Source organism: Molossus molossus, unplaced genomic scaffold (genome assembly GCF_014108415.1).
Source record: "Molossus molossus isolate mMolMol1 unplaced genomic scaffold, mMolMol1.p scaffold_m16_p_10, whole genome shotgun sequence".
Lineage (NCBI taxonomy): Eukaryota > Metazoa > Chordata > Mammalia > Chiroptera > Molossidae > Molossus > Molossus molossus.
In genome coordinates this window covers 84,116,536-84,131,531 of record NW_023425345.1, presented here as the reverse complement: position 1 = coordinate 84,131,531, position 14,996 = coordinate 84,116,536, and the positions used below count along the sequence as shown (strand labels likewise).

Below are 14,996 nucleotides of genomic sequence, written 5' to 3'. Positions count from 1 at the left end.
CTCCCGCGAGGGTCTCTGCAGGTTCTTGGAAAGAAACAAAGATCCGTTTCTGGGGTGTGTGTACTTAACTACACTCAGCAGCCGCGATCCTTACGATAATTAAATAATATCAAGTTATAAGTAACGAGGCAATTCAGTGGCGAGTTAACACTATTCTGTCGAAACCTGCTCGCCTGGTCTCTCTTGATAAGTTCCTAGGGGAAGCACTGTAGAAGTTGACTAATATCCAGAGACGTCCCAAGGCCAATGAAAACTGATGTCCAGTAAGAACGTTAGAAGATGCTATAATTAAAATACCTGGGACTAAAGAACTAATTACCATTTGGATTAGCCCTCTTTGTGAACTGTAATATGGTCAGAAATTGGTTCTGATGTTCTTTACAGAGTGCACAGTTTAGCCTTAAACCAAAACCACACGAATACCTACAACCAGTTTTCAATATCAATTTTTTTCATAGGAATCTCATTGGTCTTAAATATGAGCTCCAACAGAATTCAAATGTTTGAGTAGTTGTAGTCAGTCAACTGCAGAACTAAAAACAGCTTTGACTAATTCTCAGCGTAATGGAGGGTGGTAAGGTTAAGAGAAAGATTTCAGGGCAGGAGGAATAGGGAAACGAAGGCAGGAAAGGTAAAGCCAAAACGCTTTGCAGACCGCTTGTAGCAGAACAAGGTTAAAACCTCTCCGCACAGAAGAATGCAGGAGAGGAGGTGAAAGGAAAGGAGAGGAGGAGGAATAAAAAAAAACACTTAGTGCAAATTATCCTAAAATTGCTACAACATCAGGAAGGAGGAGAAAAGAGGAGTATAAACAAAAAGCCAGGCGCTTCCCATAAATTGTGAGACGTCAATAGTAAAGAAAAGGGACCAGGCTATCTAGCAGAGGAATTTTTTTTTTTTTTAATTTACAGGCAGAAGGGTATATAAGGCAGAAATCGCCCATCCCATGGGCTCTTCAGATTAGCTGAGAACCTGTCTGTGCTTCATAAACCAGATGTATAAATTTGCTCGCTTTGCTTCATTAATAAATGTGCATGCTTTAATGTTTTACTAAATGAACTTGCATTAATGTTTTAATACATACATTACAAAATGCAATCAAGGTTTCTCCTATAAAGTCATTTATATGAGAAGACAAGGATAGAGGTTGGGGACAGCCCGCTCCCTCTGATTCAGGGGGCTGTCCAATAACGCCTCTCTGGTGTCTGAGAGATGCCTGTCACAGTAAGACAGTCAATGACTGAATAAATTAAATTTTAAATATTTAGTAATAGTAGCCTTTCTATGTCATCAAAGCGAGTAATTCCTCAATAAGAAAGTTTTTGCTAAGGCCAATTTTTTAGATGCTTTGACAAGACCCATGTCTCATTTTTATAATTGTCTTCTCTGCAATTATCATACTATTCAGCATTTTCCTGACTTAGCTATTGGGAAATTAAACAACTATGTCTCACTTGGAGTATCTATAGATAAGGGCGCTTTCAAATAATAAAATGTTCCTACAAGCAACTAGTTTTTTGATAGCTGGATTCAGAGGGGAGGGAGGAAAGAAGCGATTTGCCATTTCAAAGAATTTACTTTCTCTTCTGCTATCTGATTTTCTCATAGGAAAACACAAAATGGTCAAAAAAATTTGTAAGGCGGGTGAGGGTGGGGCCTTCATCTGATGCTGGCTACAAGAACTTGACCAGAACCTTCTTAGCATTATATAGTCAAGAACTAGTGACTTTTTTGTTCACGGATCCTAGAAAGCTGCTTATTTCATGAGTCTCAAGGGGACAACAATTATATAACCTTCACAACTATCAACTGTCATTTCCCAAACTGCCACAGAATCTTCTAGGTCCAGCATTCTATCAATCTGAGAAAGGATTATTTTCAAGAAACATTCCACTTGCTTTTTGAATAGTATCAGTAAAGCTAAGCATTCATCAAGAAAGCACTCTTTATTTACAGTGCTTCGGTTCTTCGGTGCCTGGAACAAAGCCTGTAGCAGAAATGGGAGTCCAAGTCAGGAGACCAACCCAGGGTTATAAACTGGACTCCTACTCTGATGGGTAGTAGCCAGGACCTTTGCCTGTTCTCATAAGCCTGAAGAGCCATCAGGGAGTTACTTCCAGCCCCACGCTTAAATTGATTGGTATTACTGGATTACAAACTGGAAGAAAGACTTCTCTGATTTATGTGTTGATATTCTAGCATGCATCTAAGATGAGAGACACAATGCGAGTCTACCTTGACCAACACAAAACATATATAGAATTTGGGGGCCTACCCTCACCTACAGAAGCAAATTTCCTATTCATTACTAGGAGTAAAGTCATGATAATGTGATAGCTTTCCTTGGAAGACAAGAATGAATTTTACAAAAGGAAAGAAGTGAACAAGGAAAAGGAAAAAAGAAAGAGAGAGAAAAATAGAGTTAAAGGAGAGAGAGAGAGAGAGAGAGAGAGAGAGAGAGAGAGATAGATTAGGGCTCCAGGCATTTCAAAGACTACCAAAATGTACAGATCTATTTACTGTTCTTTGCAATGACAACAACAACAACAAAAATTCACATTTTGGATTTTGCTATGTTTAATGGAATATAGTTGTTAATAATAAACTTCCAGAGATTAAAAAAAACAAACATTATTTCAGCCTTACCCAACTGTAAAGCATAGATTTTTCACAAAGGCTTTAATCAGGGTATTACATGCAATACTGGTGTTTGGTAACAGTATTGGGAGGTGCAGTGCAGCTAAAACTTGATAGGTGGAGAGAGAGTTTATCTGGAGGTAAAGACCACTTTTTTGTTTTGGTTACTCTTCACCTGAGGATACTTTTTCCATTGATTTTTAGAGAGTAGGAAGGAGGGAAGAAGGGAGGGGGAGAGAGAGAAAGAAACATTGATGTGAGAGAGACACATCGATAGGTTGTCTCACTTGTGACCCCTAGGTGTGCAGGCCAACACTCTAACCACTGAACCACACTGGCCTGGTCAACCACTTAAATATATTTCTTAGGGGTGTTTTTCCCAGTAACTTTATGTGTCTAATGAATGCTTTGTTGTAGAGTTAGTAGGGCAAAATAAAAGGCAATATATGCTAATATATTCAAAGATTTATACATATTTATTCAGCCAAATATTTATTCTCTACTTCTTCATTTACTTTAATACAGCCCAATTCTTTTTATTATATTCTCTTCTTTATAGGTATAAGTAAATCACTCTTTTCTAAATATTAATTTCTTGTTTTAGTTCCTAGATTTTTACCCCAAAGCTTTGTATCCAACAAGTTCATATACCGAGTTAGTCTGTTTTACTTCGACAAAAATGGGAATCCATATGTCTTGATCTTTTAGTTTCCACTGGAGTACATTTCAATTTAAAAGTACATTTTGATCTAGCATAATCTGTCATTTCTATGACATCTTCTAAATCACCTACAATGAATATTTTTTGTTCATTTCTGCTAGGTTCTAGTACTTTTAATAAAGATATGAAGATGAAGAAAGACCTCAACTGCTGATTGAAATGTCTCAGTCCGGGAATCAGAGTACATCACTTTGCTTTCAACAAATTCTCAAAATTTGCAAGCACTCTGGAACCTTTCTGCTTTAGGAAGAAGCTCTTTGTCCTTTTATGATGGATGAATAATGAATAGAATATAGCTACAAGATGAATAAGTACTGCAGTTTATTTTCAGGTACCTATTAAAATATTGCAATCTGAATGATTTGTATTCCAAATCAGTGGCTAGCAATGAGTGTATATTTTAATAATTTATTGAAGTATAGATAATATATTTACCTATTTAAAAGTTTAGTTTTGTTTTCAAACCATATGTAGAAATGAGGTTTAGAAAATAGCCATTTACTTGTGAAATAGTTAATACTTTTGAGTTATAAAATTATGAACTAGCTTATGTTCATATTCATTCAGAACATTGAAAGAATATATACTGTTTTATTTTTATAAGCTGTTTCTGGTTAATATACTAGAATTCAGTAAGAAAAATACTGCACAGTATTCACTAATGTAAAATGACCTACAGTTACATGTGAGGTCATTTATGATGAGCAAACAATGGATTTGGTAACAATGAGGAAAATTCTGGAAGTCTGAGTTTGTGTGCTTACTAGCAACCACTTTCAACATTTCTGCAAAGCTAGAGAAGGTATCTTCTAATTTAAATTTCTTTAAGAATTATCTATTGTGTAATATACTGTCAACAGGAGGTCAGTTTTAAAGGAATACTACTGATAGCCTGAAAGACTGTGGAAAATAAATTATTTTTCCCCTTACACACTGATAGTTCTTATATTTGTATTTTTGCGATTTTTATACTAAAAAACATTGGATTAGCAGCACGAGAGTTGAAAATGGCAGAAGTTGGGAATGACTGCTATTTCTTTTTTAATTCCACATGCATAAAGGTAAATATTATACAATTTATAGTACTTCACATGTTAAAGTTTTCTAGAATGAAGGAAGAGATGGCAATAAATTGTATTGCTGAATCAAAATTTACTATTTTTACATAAAATATTTTATGTATTTAAAATCTGAAGTAAAAGCTTATCATGTATTATTGATATATTGAATTTCTCTGAGGAAACCCATGATAATTTAAAATATTTATTTGAAACTTCCCTTATATATGCCAATTACACGCCCATGAATTTTTTCATATACACTTTTACCTAATTTATGGCTCTTTGAGATATCAAATTCCTATTGAAACATAATATAATACATCATATTGTTTTGGTTAATGTGATTTCAGTGATATAAATTGAAATAAATACAGGTCATTATCAAATTTAGTTTAATGAATCACATTGATTCCTTATTTGAAATTTATTAACCCAGGTAATGAATTTTCCTATGTCAAAAGTCTAAGTAACAACATACATTTAATATCATGGAAGAAGGAAAAGAAGTAATATAAATAAATTAGCCAGATATGAATTAGGTTCATAAAATTAAATGGGAAACACATTTGAAACATGAGGATTAATGAATCACAATGAAACCAAGTAAATGTAGAAATTCAATGTGTGGAGCTTCATATTCATGCCAACAGGAACCCAGTGCAACACATGATGTGCCGTCTAGTTTAAGGTGTTTGTTTCATCTCTGCTGGGAAATCTGGATAGAATTGACCTCTTTGACTGTTAGAATTAAATTCATTTCTGTTGCCCGTTTTCTTATGAGTAAAAATAATAATAGAATGTATGTTCTATGTGGGCAGAGAGTTTTGTCTGTTTCACAGCTATATCTCCAAGTTCTTAGCGCAGTAATTGATAGGGTAGTAAGTTCTCGATAAGTAAATAAATGAAATAATAACAGCAATCACAATACTATATCTCACATAACTTTTACAACAGTCTGTGAGGCGGTTACATTCTTCCCCTTTTCCATGTGAGGAAACTGACGCACAAAGGTGAGTAATGTATTGACTGTGACTATGGACACAGCAATGGAGCCAGGAGTTCACATACTGGCTTATCTAGGCTCTTCACATGGCCTTGTACTACGAGATCCACAGATCCACTTTTAAAAGGGGTAGGGAAGCCCGGCTGTTGTGGCTCAGTGGATTGAGCATCGTCCTGTGGACTGAGAGGTCCCAGTTAGATTCCTGGTCAGGGCACATGCCCAGCTTGCGGGCTGGATCCCCATTAGGGGGTGTGCAAGAGGCAGCCGATCAGTGTTTCTCTCTCACATCAATGCTTCTATCTCTTTCTCCTTTCCTCTCTCTCTAAAAAAAAAAAAGAAATCAATAAAAACATGTTTTTAAAAATCATAAAGGAACGTGTGTCAAAAGAAGGAAGAACTTAATGGAATATTTCTATTGCATGTTACCTACCTTTTCTGCCTAAAAAAACCCTACCGATTTTCCACTGTAGATCTATGTGTAAATGACAAAGAATACATAAATAATCCACATCTGCATTTGTTGGTATATAAAGATACTGGTGTGTATATGTATTGACACAATTTTTTTATCTTTGTAGACCAAAGGCATAAAGCATATACTGTATAAGGTACCCTAATGTGATAATTAATTAAAATTCCGCAATAATTTAAAGTTTAAACTCCATTCACTTTCCTTATATAAACACACTGAACAGTATCTTTGTAAACTGAGTAAGAAAACATTATTTAATAAAAAGATTGAATAATAGAGACCATCTCTACAAGTAGAATATGGCTGGTGATTCTTAAAAAAAATAAAAATATGGCTTTCTTCAGAAAGAGAAGTTGTTCCACCAATGAGTCGTGGTCAAGAGTATAACTGGTCTCATATTTATTCTGAGTAAACCATATGGATTAAATGATAATAAAAAAATAATAATAATTGATCAGTGACTTGTGACATGTCGAACTATTTAATTAGATTATATTGTCAATCTCTCAATAAAATTAGACCAATTTGTTAACTTTTAAATTTATGGCCTTATATTTGTAGTATTTTAAAAATTCTAATTGGATCTCATATTTTAATTAGCAACCTACTGTTGTTGAACACTAATGTTAATATATTGAGTTTTCTACACTGTTTACTTTTTTCTTTCAGGGTTCCCAGTGCCGATTCCGACACTGTGAAAAGGCCCTTCGCAGTGACACTGTGTGCTCATTATGGAGAGAGGGAAAATGTTTAGATCCACTTTGCAGATTTAGACACATGGAAATGCAGGTAGAATTACAGCATCATTGTTTGTTAAAAGAGTCTCCCTTCAATAATATTGAACTATACTCTTATAAAACAATAGAGAAAACAATTTTTTCCACTGCTTAATTGTAGGCATTTTGCACTTTGCTCAATTTAAAATCTTAGAAAAATGGAGGAGTATGTCTTAGGAATATCCATTGCCTCTTTTAAATAGCAGAGCTTAGAAACACTGAAAGCCAGGAAACATACACAGGATCCTAAATCCATATTTGAGATGTTTTGGGGTTTTTTTTTGTCATGTTGTGTTGTGTTATAGCACATGGTATTTATTATGACATCTGATCATCACATTTCTCCTACCTTTTTTGTCTAGCAAAACTGCAGTATTTCATGCTTCTGGGAAACTCAACCTCTTGGTTGTGTGAAGATCAGTTGTATCTTTTATCACAGCAAACCTCGAAATATCAATGGATTATTTTTGCCACCGAGTAGCAGTGAGTAGATGTTTTGAATAACGTGAACATACCATATTATAATATGGCTTTGGAGTAGCAGCATAGAATAACACATTAAGTAACGTTATGACAAGGGGAGTCATATGGTTGAATAGCCAATGGATGATTTAGGAGGATTCTATCAAGAATCATGAGATGAAGTTTAGAATGAGCCATCGAGTAGCTAACAAGATAAAGTAAGTGAACAAAGAGCAAGTTAAACTTTCTTTGACTGCATGTATCTAAAGTGGATTTTATTTATCTGAAAAGTGAGGTGACTACTGACCTCACTAGGTAGAAGGAAACTATGTCTCTGCAAAGCATCACGCAACTGGAGCCAAGCTCAGAGGTCATAGCCTCATCGTTGCCCCTTTGAACGTGCAGAAACCTGTCTTATAGGTAGGGAGAGCAAGGGCATGCTCTGTTTTGCATACTTCTTCTTCCAGAAGAGTAGCTATATATGTATATGTGGTTCTTTCTAAGACTTCAGTGGTAGATAAAATATGATCCCATAGCTTTTGCAGCAATTCAAAACAACTAAATGATACTGAGATTCTAGGTTTGGGGTACAGGGAGAGAGTAAGAAGACACCGTGCCCTAAAACAGTGAATGGCAAGAACCTTGCTCAAGAAGTTACGGGGTGTCAAGTTGAAGCTACTTTGCTCTCCTGCTATGGCCATCATAGTTCTCCTGACGGAATCATTCTAGAAATAAGCATACAGAATAGCAGTCCTTGTGATGTGAAAATTTGGCTTCAGATAATCCTTGGCAAATGGATAACTAAATATTAGGTCCCCTTGTTATATTCTTCTGGAAAATTCTGACCTCATAGTATTCATCACACATGCAATAGTTTAATCAATGTTTCTCCTCCTCACTAAACTGTAAGCATTGTAAGGATGAGGGTCATAACTTGTTCCCTTACCAATGCTTTGCATAGTATCTAGAGCACAGAGCTCAGTAAAATGGATGTATATATAGATAGACGGATGCGGGATGGGTAGATGACTTGAAAGGTAACCTACTGGGATGAAAGTTTTGCAGTCGTAAGTGATTAACTTGGCCCCATTGGTCTACAGAGAATATGATTTTATTTTATGAGGAACATTGTACTAAAGTCTTTATATCTAGTTAATAATTTGCTCCCAAATGGTCTATGGGTATAATAACTACCTTTCAAAACAGCTAGCTGTCTCGGGATAGAGGAAAACAAAGATTGCATGTCTAGGCAAAGAAAGGGTAGATTGTGCAACTGACGATGATTTGGCTATCCACTCACTATACGCCATCCCCTGGGCTAATTTTTGAGGGTATACATTTTATTATTCTCATCTTCTAAACATAGAATCCAGGAGTCAAATATAACATCTAGCTTTTCTAGAAATCTCAATTTCATCAACAGGCAAGGCCTAGCCTGGTTCTTGGAGTAAGCTTTCCCCTCTTGCTACGGAAGCCAAACTAGATTGGTGCACTGGAGCAAACACTTCTTCTCAGCATTCTACCCCCACTGAGAAAGGGAGTAAGCTGGGTTCATAGGTCCTGATACCCTGCTTCCTCAACCTCCTTTCTTCTATCTAAGGGGACAAGACGGAGTCCCACACACCCATTTTACCCTCCAACACAGACTCATCATGTCCACTTCTCTGTTTTGAATTCATCAGGACTAATTTCATTCTGCCCTTTATTCCTCTTTATGTGTTTGTCTGGGGTAGGGGCGGACACAACAACAACAACAACAACAACAACAACAAGAAGTCTGTGTGTTTCTCCTCTACTCTTATAGTACTACCATACTCATAGCACTTCTAACACCAGATGGGTGGTGGTTCTTTTGTGTGTTTTTTCCCTCCACACCAAACAATTCTCTGTGACACCAGCTGGGTACCCTACAATTCAGTTTCATTCTGACACTAATCAGAGTTAGCAAAGACACACACACAGGTCTTAAGGAGCCCATTTCCAAAGACTACCCCAACTTTAGTTATCAGTTGCAAGTATTAGGTTCCTGGGTTGCCCACAACTAACTTGGCTACAAATTGGAGGTTCTCATTATTTCATTCCTTGAATGGAATTATTTGCTAGAATAGCTCACAGAACTCAGAAACTCTTACTTATATATCATCTGTATGAACAGCCAAGTGAACATATACATAAGACAAGATCTGGAAAGGTGGGGTGAGGGGCACAGAAGCTTCTGTTTCTGTGGAGTTTGGGGTGTGCCCCCTTCCTGGTGGATAGGGATATATTCACCAACCTAGAAGCCCTCTGAATTCTGTACTTTTGAGATTTTTATGGAGGCTTAAATGACTCTGCTTGATCTGGAGCTCTGTTGCCTCTCTGAACTTAATTCTTCTGCTTGCTCACTCTGCTCCAACCACACCAGTTTCCTTGTTTTTTTTCCTAGAGCACACTCCTGTTTTAGGGTCTTAGCATGAAATCCTTTTCTCGCAAAATCTTCACAGCTAATTCCTTTACCTCTTCAAGGCCTTAGTCAGTATCACCTTTTAATGAGGTGTATTCTGAACACTCTTTGAAATGTAATCAGCCACTTCCTCCCTACACATGTCCAATCTTCCTGGCCTTGCTGTACTTTCTTCTTGTTGCATCTTTTATCATTTTCCAAGATACAATCTAATTTACTTGTTTCCTACATCCCTTGTTCATCGTCTGACTCCTCCCTTTAGAGAGAATGTTCCCTAAGAGCAGGTGCATCTTTCTTGGGGTCACTGATGGGCTGGGCAAAAGTAAGTTTACAGGTGTGAGTGTGCAAAACGCAGAGTTTATTCTTGTATTATTATGTGTTGATTATTGTATTATTTATTTGCATTGCAACTGTAAACCCACTTCTGCTCACTCCTGTATCTGTGTGATGCAGCCAGCTGTTTTCCCTCTGTGGAGACACGTTCCTGTGCTCTAGCAAAGCAAATTCAGTTCCCAGACTGTAGGACACTACCAAGTCAATTGAATTGTGTTTTGAACTATCATATCATCTGTTAATTTTGGAAATATTTCAATACCTCAAAAATTATAATTTGATCTTTTTTAGACCTAATATTTCCTACAATATTTCCAGGCACACCTATCCACCAAGGTCCATGTTAACCAAAACTGGGACCATAAATCTTCTTACCTCAGACAAAGATTACTTTATAAAACCATACATGCATTGAAATCTACCTTCTTATGTTTTAGTAAGTGCACAGAATTGATACATTTAGGGTGGGATTATGACACTTTTTTTGGTTGCAAACTGTAACCAAGTATCAGTTCACATTGTGTTGTGCAATGTGTGTGTAATTTTGTCTGTCCAGTTAAAACAAGATAAAATTTAGACATTTACATGTGCACTTTGTGATAATTTGTAAAGCCTCTGATCAAGGAATTAAGACCTATCACGTGGTCCATATTAAGTGGGTGAGTGGGAGTCGTAGCAATGCTACTATCTAAGTCACCAGCTGTGCTCTTGCAGAATGAGGGGTTTGCAAAGAGCAGTTTTTCATTAGTTGATTTGCTGTTGTATTGTTATCTTTAAACATTAAATGCAATTATCAAGAGTCCTGCACTTTTTTTGTCTGAGAGTAGAAAACTGCCAGTCAGTCTTTTTGCAATTTAAACTTTAACCTGCTAGCAAATTAAAAAAGGTTTAGGACTCTTTTGAAAGAGACTTAATTTAATGTTGCTAAACCAGACATTTTAAAAAGAGGCCTAATCCCTCTGGTTATCATCTCCAAGTTTAAAGGCAAATAGCTGCTAAACCAAATGATAATGTTAAGGAAACATAAATCGGTTGATATTTGCTAAATTATACGAATCTGGTAGGTATTTCTGAGTACATTTTATATTTTCTTTGCAAGCATGTAAGGTCCTTTTTTTTTCTCCCATGACATATATTAAGAGGTTAGTGTATTAAGAATAACTGTTCCTCTTAAAGAGCTCTCTAAATTTTGCTAGGGGACAATTTGTTCAAACACAGTAGGCTGACACATTGAAGCAATTGTTCATCTCTTTGGCTAATTGTCATGTTCTTCTATAATGAACAACTGAATAAGATATTTGATTCTTATTTATTCTAGGTCAGTGTCTTAAAGATGCCTTGGACAACTATGTGGCCATTTTATTATCTTTAAAATATGTTTTCACTGATTTTTTTAGAGAGAGAGGACGGGAGAGAGAGATAGAAACATCGATGTGACAGAGGAACATTGATAGGCTGCCTCCTGCACGCCCCTCACTGGGGATTGAGCCCGGGCATGTGTCTTTACCAGGAATCGAACTGGGACCTCTCAGTCCATGGGCCAGGGCTCAAGCCACTGAGCCATACCGGCCAGGCTATGTGGCCACTTTAAATGAACTTTGGGTCAGCTCATTTTAGGTCTTGCCTAAATGAATATGTGTACATGAGCTTTTTACTCTATATTTTGAAAAACTATTGTCTAATAAATAGCTTTTAAGTAGCTTAATAAAGACTTTGACTTGAATATATGTGTCGGTAAAAGATTAATTTTGGATTTAAGACAGAGTAAGACAATTAATTGTTAACGGTTATAAGAGAAAAAAATGTTCAACTCAGTTCTTTTCTCTTTGGGGTAAGGGGAGGAAGAGTTAAGTAAATGTCATAATCCATACAACGTTGACCCTTGAAACAATTTGTGTTTGAATGGGTGACGCTTCATCCTGACTGGACACTGTGTTTCTTCTCATTCATGATCCAAAGTACTTAAAAAAAGTGCAAAATAGAGGGCAGTTCTATTTTTAGTTTTTGAGGAAACTCCATACTGTTTTCCACAGTGGCTGCACCAGTCTGCATCCCCACCAGCAGTGTACTATGACTCCTTTTCTCCACACCCTCGCCAGCACTTGTTTATTGCTTTATTGATGGTAGCTAATCTGGCAGGTATGAGCTGACACCTCATTGTCATTTTAATTTGCATCTCTCTGATGATTAATGATGTTGAGCACTTTTTCATATGTCTATTGGTCATATGTATGTCCTCTTTGGAGAAGTCTCTATTCAGGTCCTTTGCCTGTTTTTGGTTGTTTTTTTAAATCTTCACCCAAGGATATTTTTCCATTTATCTTTAGACAGAGTGGGAGGGAGGGAGAGAAGGAGGAAGAGAGAGAGAAACATCCATGTGAGAGAGACACGTGCATTGGTTGCCTCCCACACAACCCTGGCCAGGGCTGGGGATGAACTGCAATCGAGATATATGCCCTTGAACGGAATCGAACTGAGACTCTTTGGTCCGAGGGCTGATGCTCTAACAGCTGAGCCAAACCTGCCAGGGCCTTTGCCTGTTTTTTTAATTAGGTTGTTTGTCTTCCTGGTGTTGAGCTGTATGAGTTCTTTGTATATTTTGGAAATTAACCCCTTTTCAGATGTATCATTGGTGAATATGTTCTCCCATACAGTGGGTTCCCTTTTCATTTAGCTGGTGGTTTCTTTTGCTGTGCAGAAACTTTTCAGTGTGATGTCCCATTTGCTTATTTTTTCCTTTGTTTCTCTTGCTCTAGGAAACGAATTGGCGAAAATACTGTTACGTGAGATGTCTGAGATTTTACTGCCTGTGTTTTCCTCTAGAATTTTAATGGTTTTGTGACTAACATTTGAGTATTTTATGCATTTTGAGTTTATTCTTGTGCATGGTTTAAGTTGGTAGTCTATTTTCATAAACCTGCCCATTTTCCCAATGCCATTTATTGAAGAGACTGTCCTTACTCCATTGTGTTCTCTTGCCTCCTTTGTCAAATATGAAGTGACCATAATGGCGAGAGTTGATTTCTGGGCTCCTGGTTTTGTTCCATTGATCTATGCACCTGCTTCTGTGCCAGTACCAGGCTGTTTTGATTACAGTGGGTTTGTAATATAGTTTGATATCTGGTATTGTGATCCCTCCAACTTTGTTGTTTCTCAAGATTGCTATGGCTATTTGGGGTGTTTTGTGGTTCCAGATAAATTTTTGGAATATTTGTTATAGATCTGTGCAATATGTCATTGGTATTTTAATAGGGATTGTGTTGAATCTATAGATAGCTTTGGGTAGTATGGACATTTTAATTATGTTAATTCTTCCAATCCATGAACACGGTGTATACTTCCACTTGTTTGTATCTTCCTCTACTTCTTTTTCAGTGTTGTATAGTTTTCTGAGTACATGTCTTTTTTTACCTTCTTGGTTAAGTTTATTCCTAGGTATCTTATTTGTTTGTTGTTGCAATGGTAAATGGGATTGTTTGACTCAGTGATCTCAATTCTGAGAATATATCCTAAGAATCCCAAAACACTGCCCTGGATGGGTTTGCTAAGTGGTTAGATCGCTGGCCCGTAGACCAAAGAGTGGCAGGTTTGATTCTAGTCAAGGGTACGTACTTTGGTTGCAGTTCAGTTCTGGCCCTGGTTGGGGGTCGTGTGGGAGGCAACCAGTCAATGTGTCTCTCTCACATCTATGTTTCTCTCTCTCTCTTTCCCTCCCATCTGTCTGAAAATAAATGGAAAAATATTCTCAGCTGAGGATTCAAAAAAAAAAGAATCCCGAAACACCAATCAGAGAGAATATATGCACCTCTATGTTCATAGCAGTGTTATTTACAATAGCTAAGATCTGGAAACAGCCCAAGTGCCCACGAGTAGATGAGTGGATAAAAAAGCTGTGGTACATGTACACAACGGAATACTATGTGGCTGTGAAAAAGAAGGAACTGTTACCCTATGTGATAGCATGGAGGGACCTGGAGATTATTATGCTAAGTGAAATAAACCAGTCAGAGAAAGACAAGTATTACATGATCTCACTTACATGTGGAATCTAATGAACAAAATAAATTGACAAACAAAATAGGTCCAGAGATATGGAAGCAGAGAACAGACTGAAGAATCGCAGAGGGGAGGGCACTGGGGGCGATGGGAAGATATTAACCAAAGAATATATATGCATAGCTCATGGACACAGACAGTAGGTGATGAATGCCTGGGGTGGGGTGAGGGGTGGGTGGAGGAGGACAAAAGGGGGGAAAATAGGGGACATCTGTAACACTGTCAACAAGAACCACAACAATAATAGGCAGGTACTAAAATATTAGTTCTGTAGCCCTAACATTTGTTAATTGAGTCTGAGACCTCCACAGACTTGCTTTTCAGGACAGTATCCACTGAAATTTTAATTATTATTTTTTAAAAACTGAAGTAGGGTTATCAGAAATGGGAACATCTCGTGTTTAGTGCTTTCGAACAATCTCGTATACAAAGCATTTTCTATGTGGCAGCACCGTGAGGAGCACTTCGCATACCTAATTTTATTTAATCATCACAAAACCCTGCAAAATAGTTGGTATTCCCATTATAATAGGTAAACTGAGGCCCAGAGAAGCTAACTACCTCAGGCAGGGTGACACATCCCATAGATGGCAGTACCTGAATTTACAGGCAGTGTCTGACTTTAAATCTGTCTCACAAAGCAAAACAAACAAAAAGCAATGACAAACAAACCTAGACATGGCATTTCAAGGATACTCCGGTCCTTTTGTTCATTTGAATGGACCTACCCACGAGAGTTCCTTCTCCTGAGGGAATAGTTCTGTTCCACCCGACCCTATAGTCTTCTCTTTTAAACTATTAATAAGGTTCTGTACATTTAATAGAAGATTCCCTATGTCCCTTCAATTACAGAAGAGAATGGACTACTTTTAGCATTTCTGAGTCATGTGTATTTGTGTTCAATAAAGTTTTTTTTCTTTCTCTATTCTCTCCATTTCTGGCCACACAGCAGTGGAACTTGTTCCCTTTCATCACCTGATGCTCAGAAGCCCAGGTACCCCCATTTGCTGTTTGCCCAAACCAGAGGTTCTT

The 14,996-nt window shown here is 37.1% G+C and overlaps 1 protein-coding gene across 2 annotated transcripts in view; it reads left to right on the top strand.

The window, feature by feature from the left end:
* Window positions 1–4,105: 4,105 nt before the first annotated feature.
* CUNH12orf50 (chromosome unknown C12orf50 homolog) overlaps window positions 4,106–14,996 on the top strand; it is a 37,254-nt gene continuing 26,363 nt past the window's right edge. For both annotated transcript variants that reach the window (XM_036252722.1, XM_036252721.1), the window contains exons 1-3: window positions 4,106–4,160; window positions 6,564–6,683; window positions 7,033–7,153. In XM_036252722.1, coding sequence (XP_036108615.1) covers window positions 6,672–6,683; window positions 7,033–7,153 — 133 coding nt within the window. In that variant the 5' untranslated portion in view covers window positions 4,106–4,160; window positions 6,564–6,671. The remainder of the gene's footprint in view (window positions 4,161–6,563; window positions 6,684–7,032; window positions 7,154–14,996) is intronic.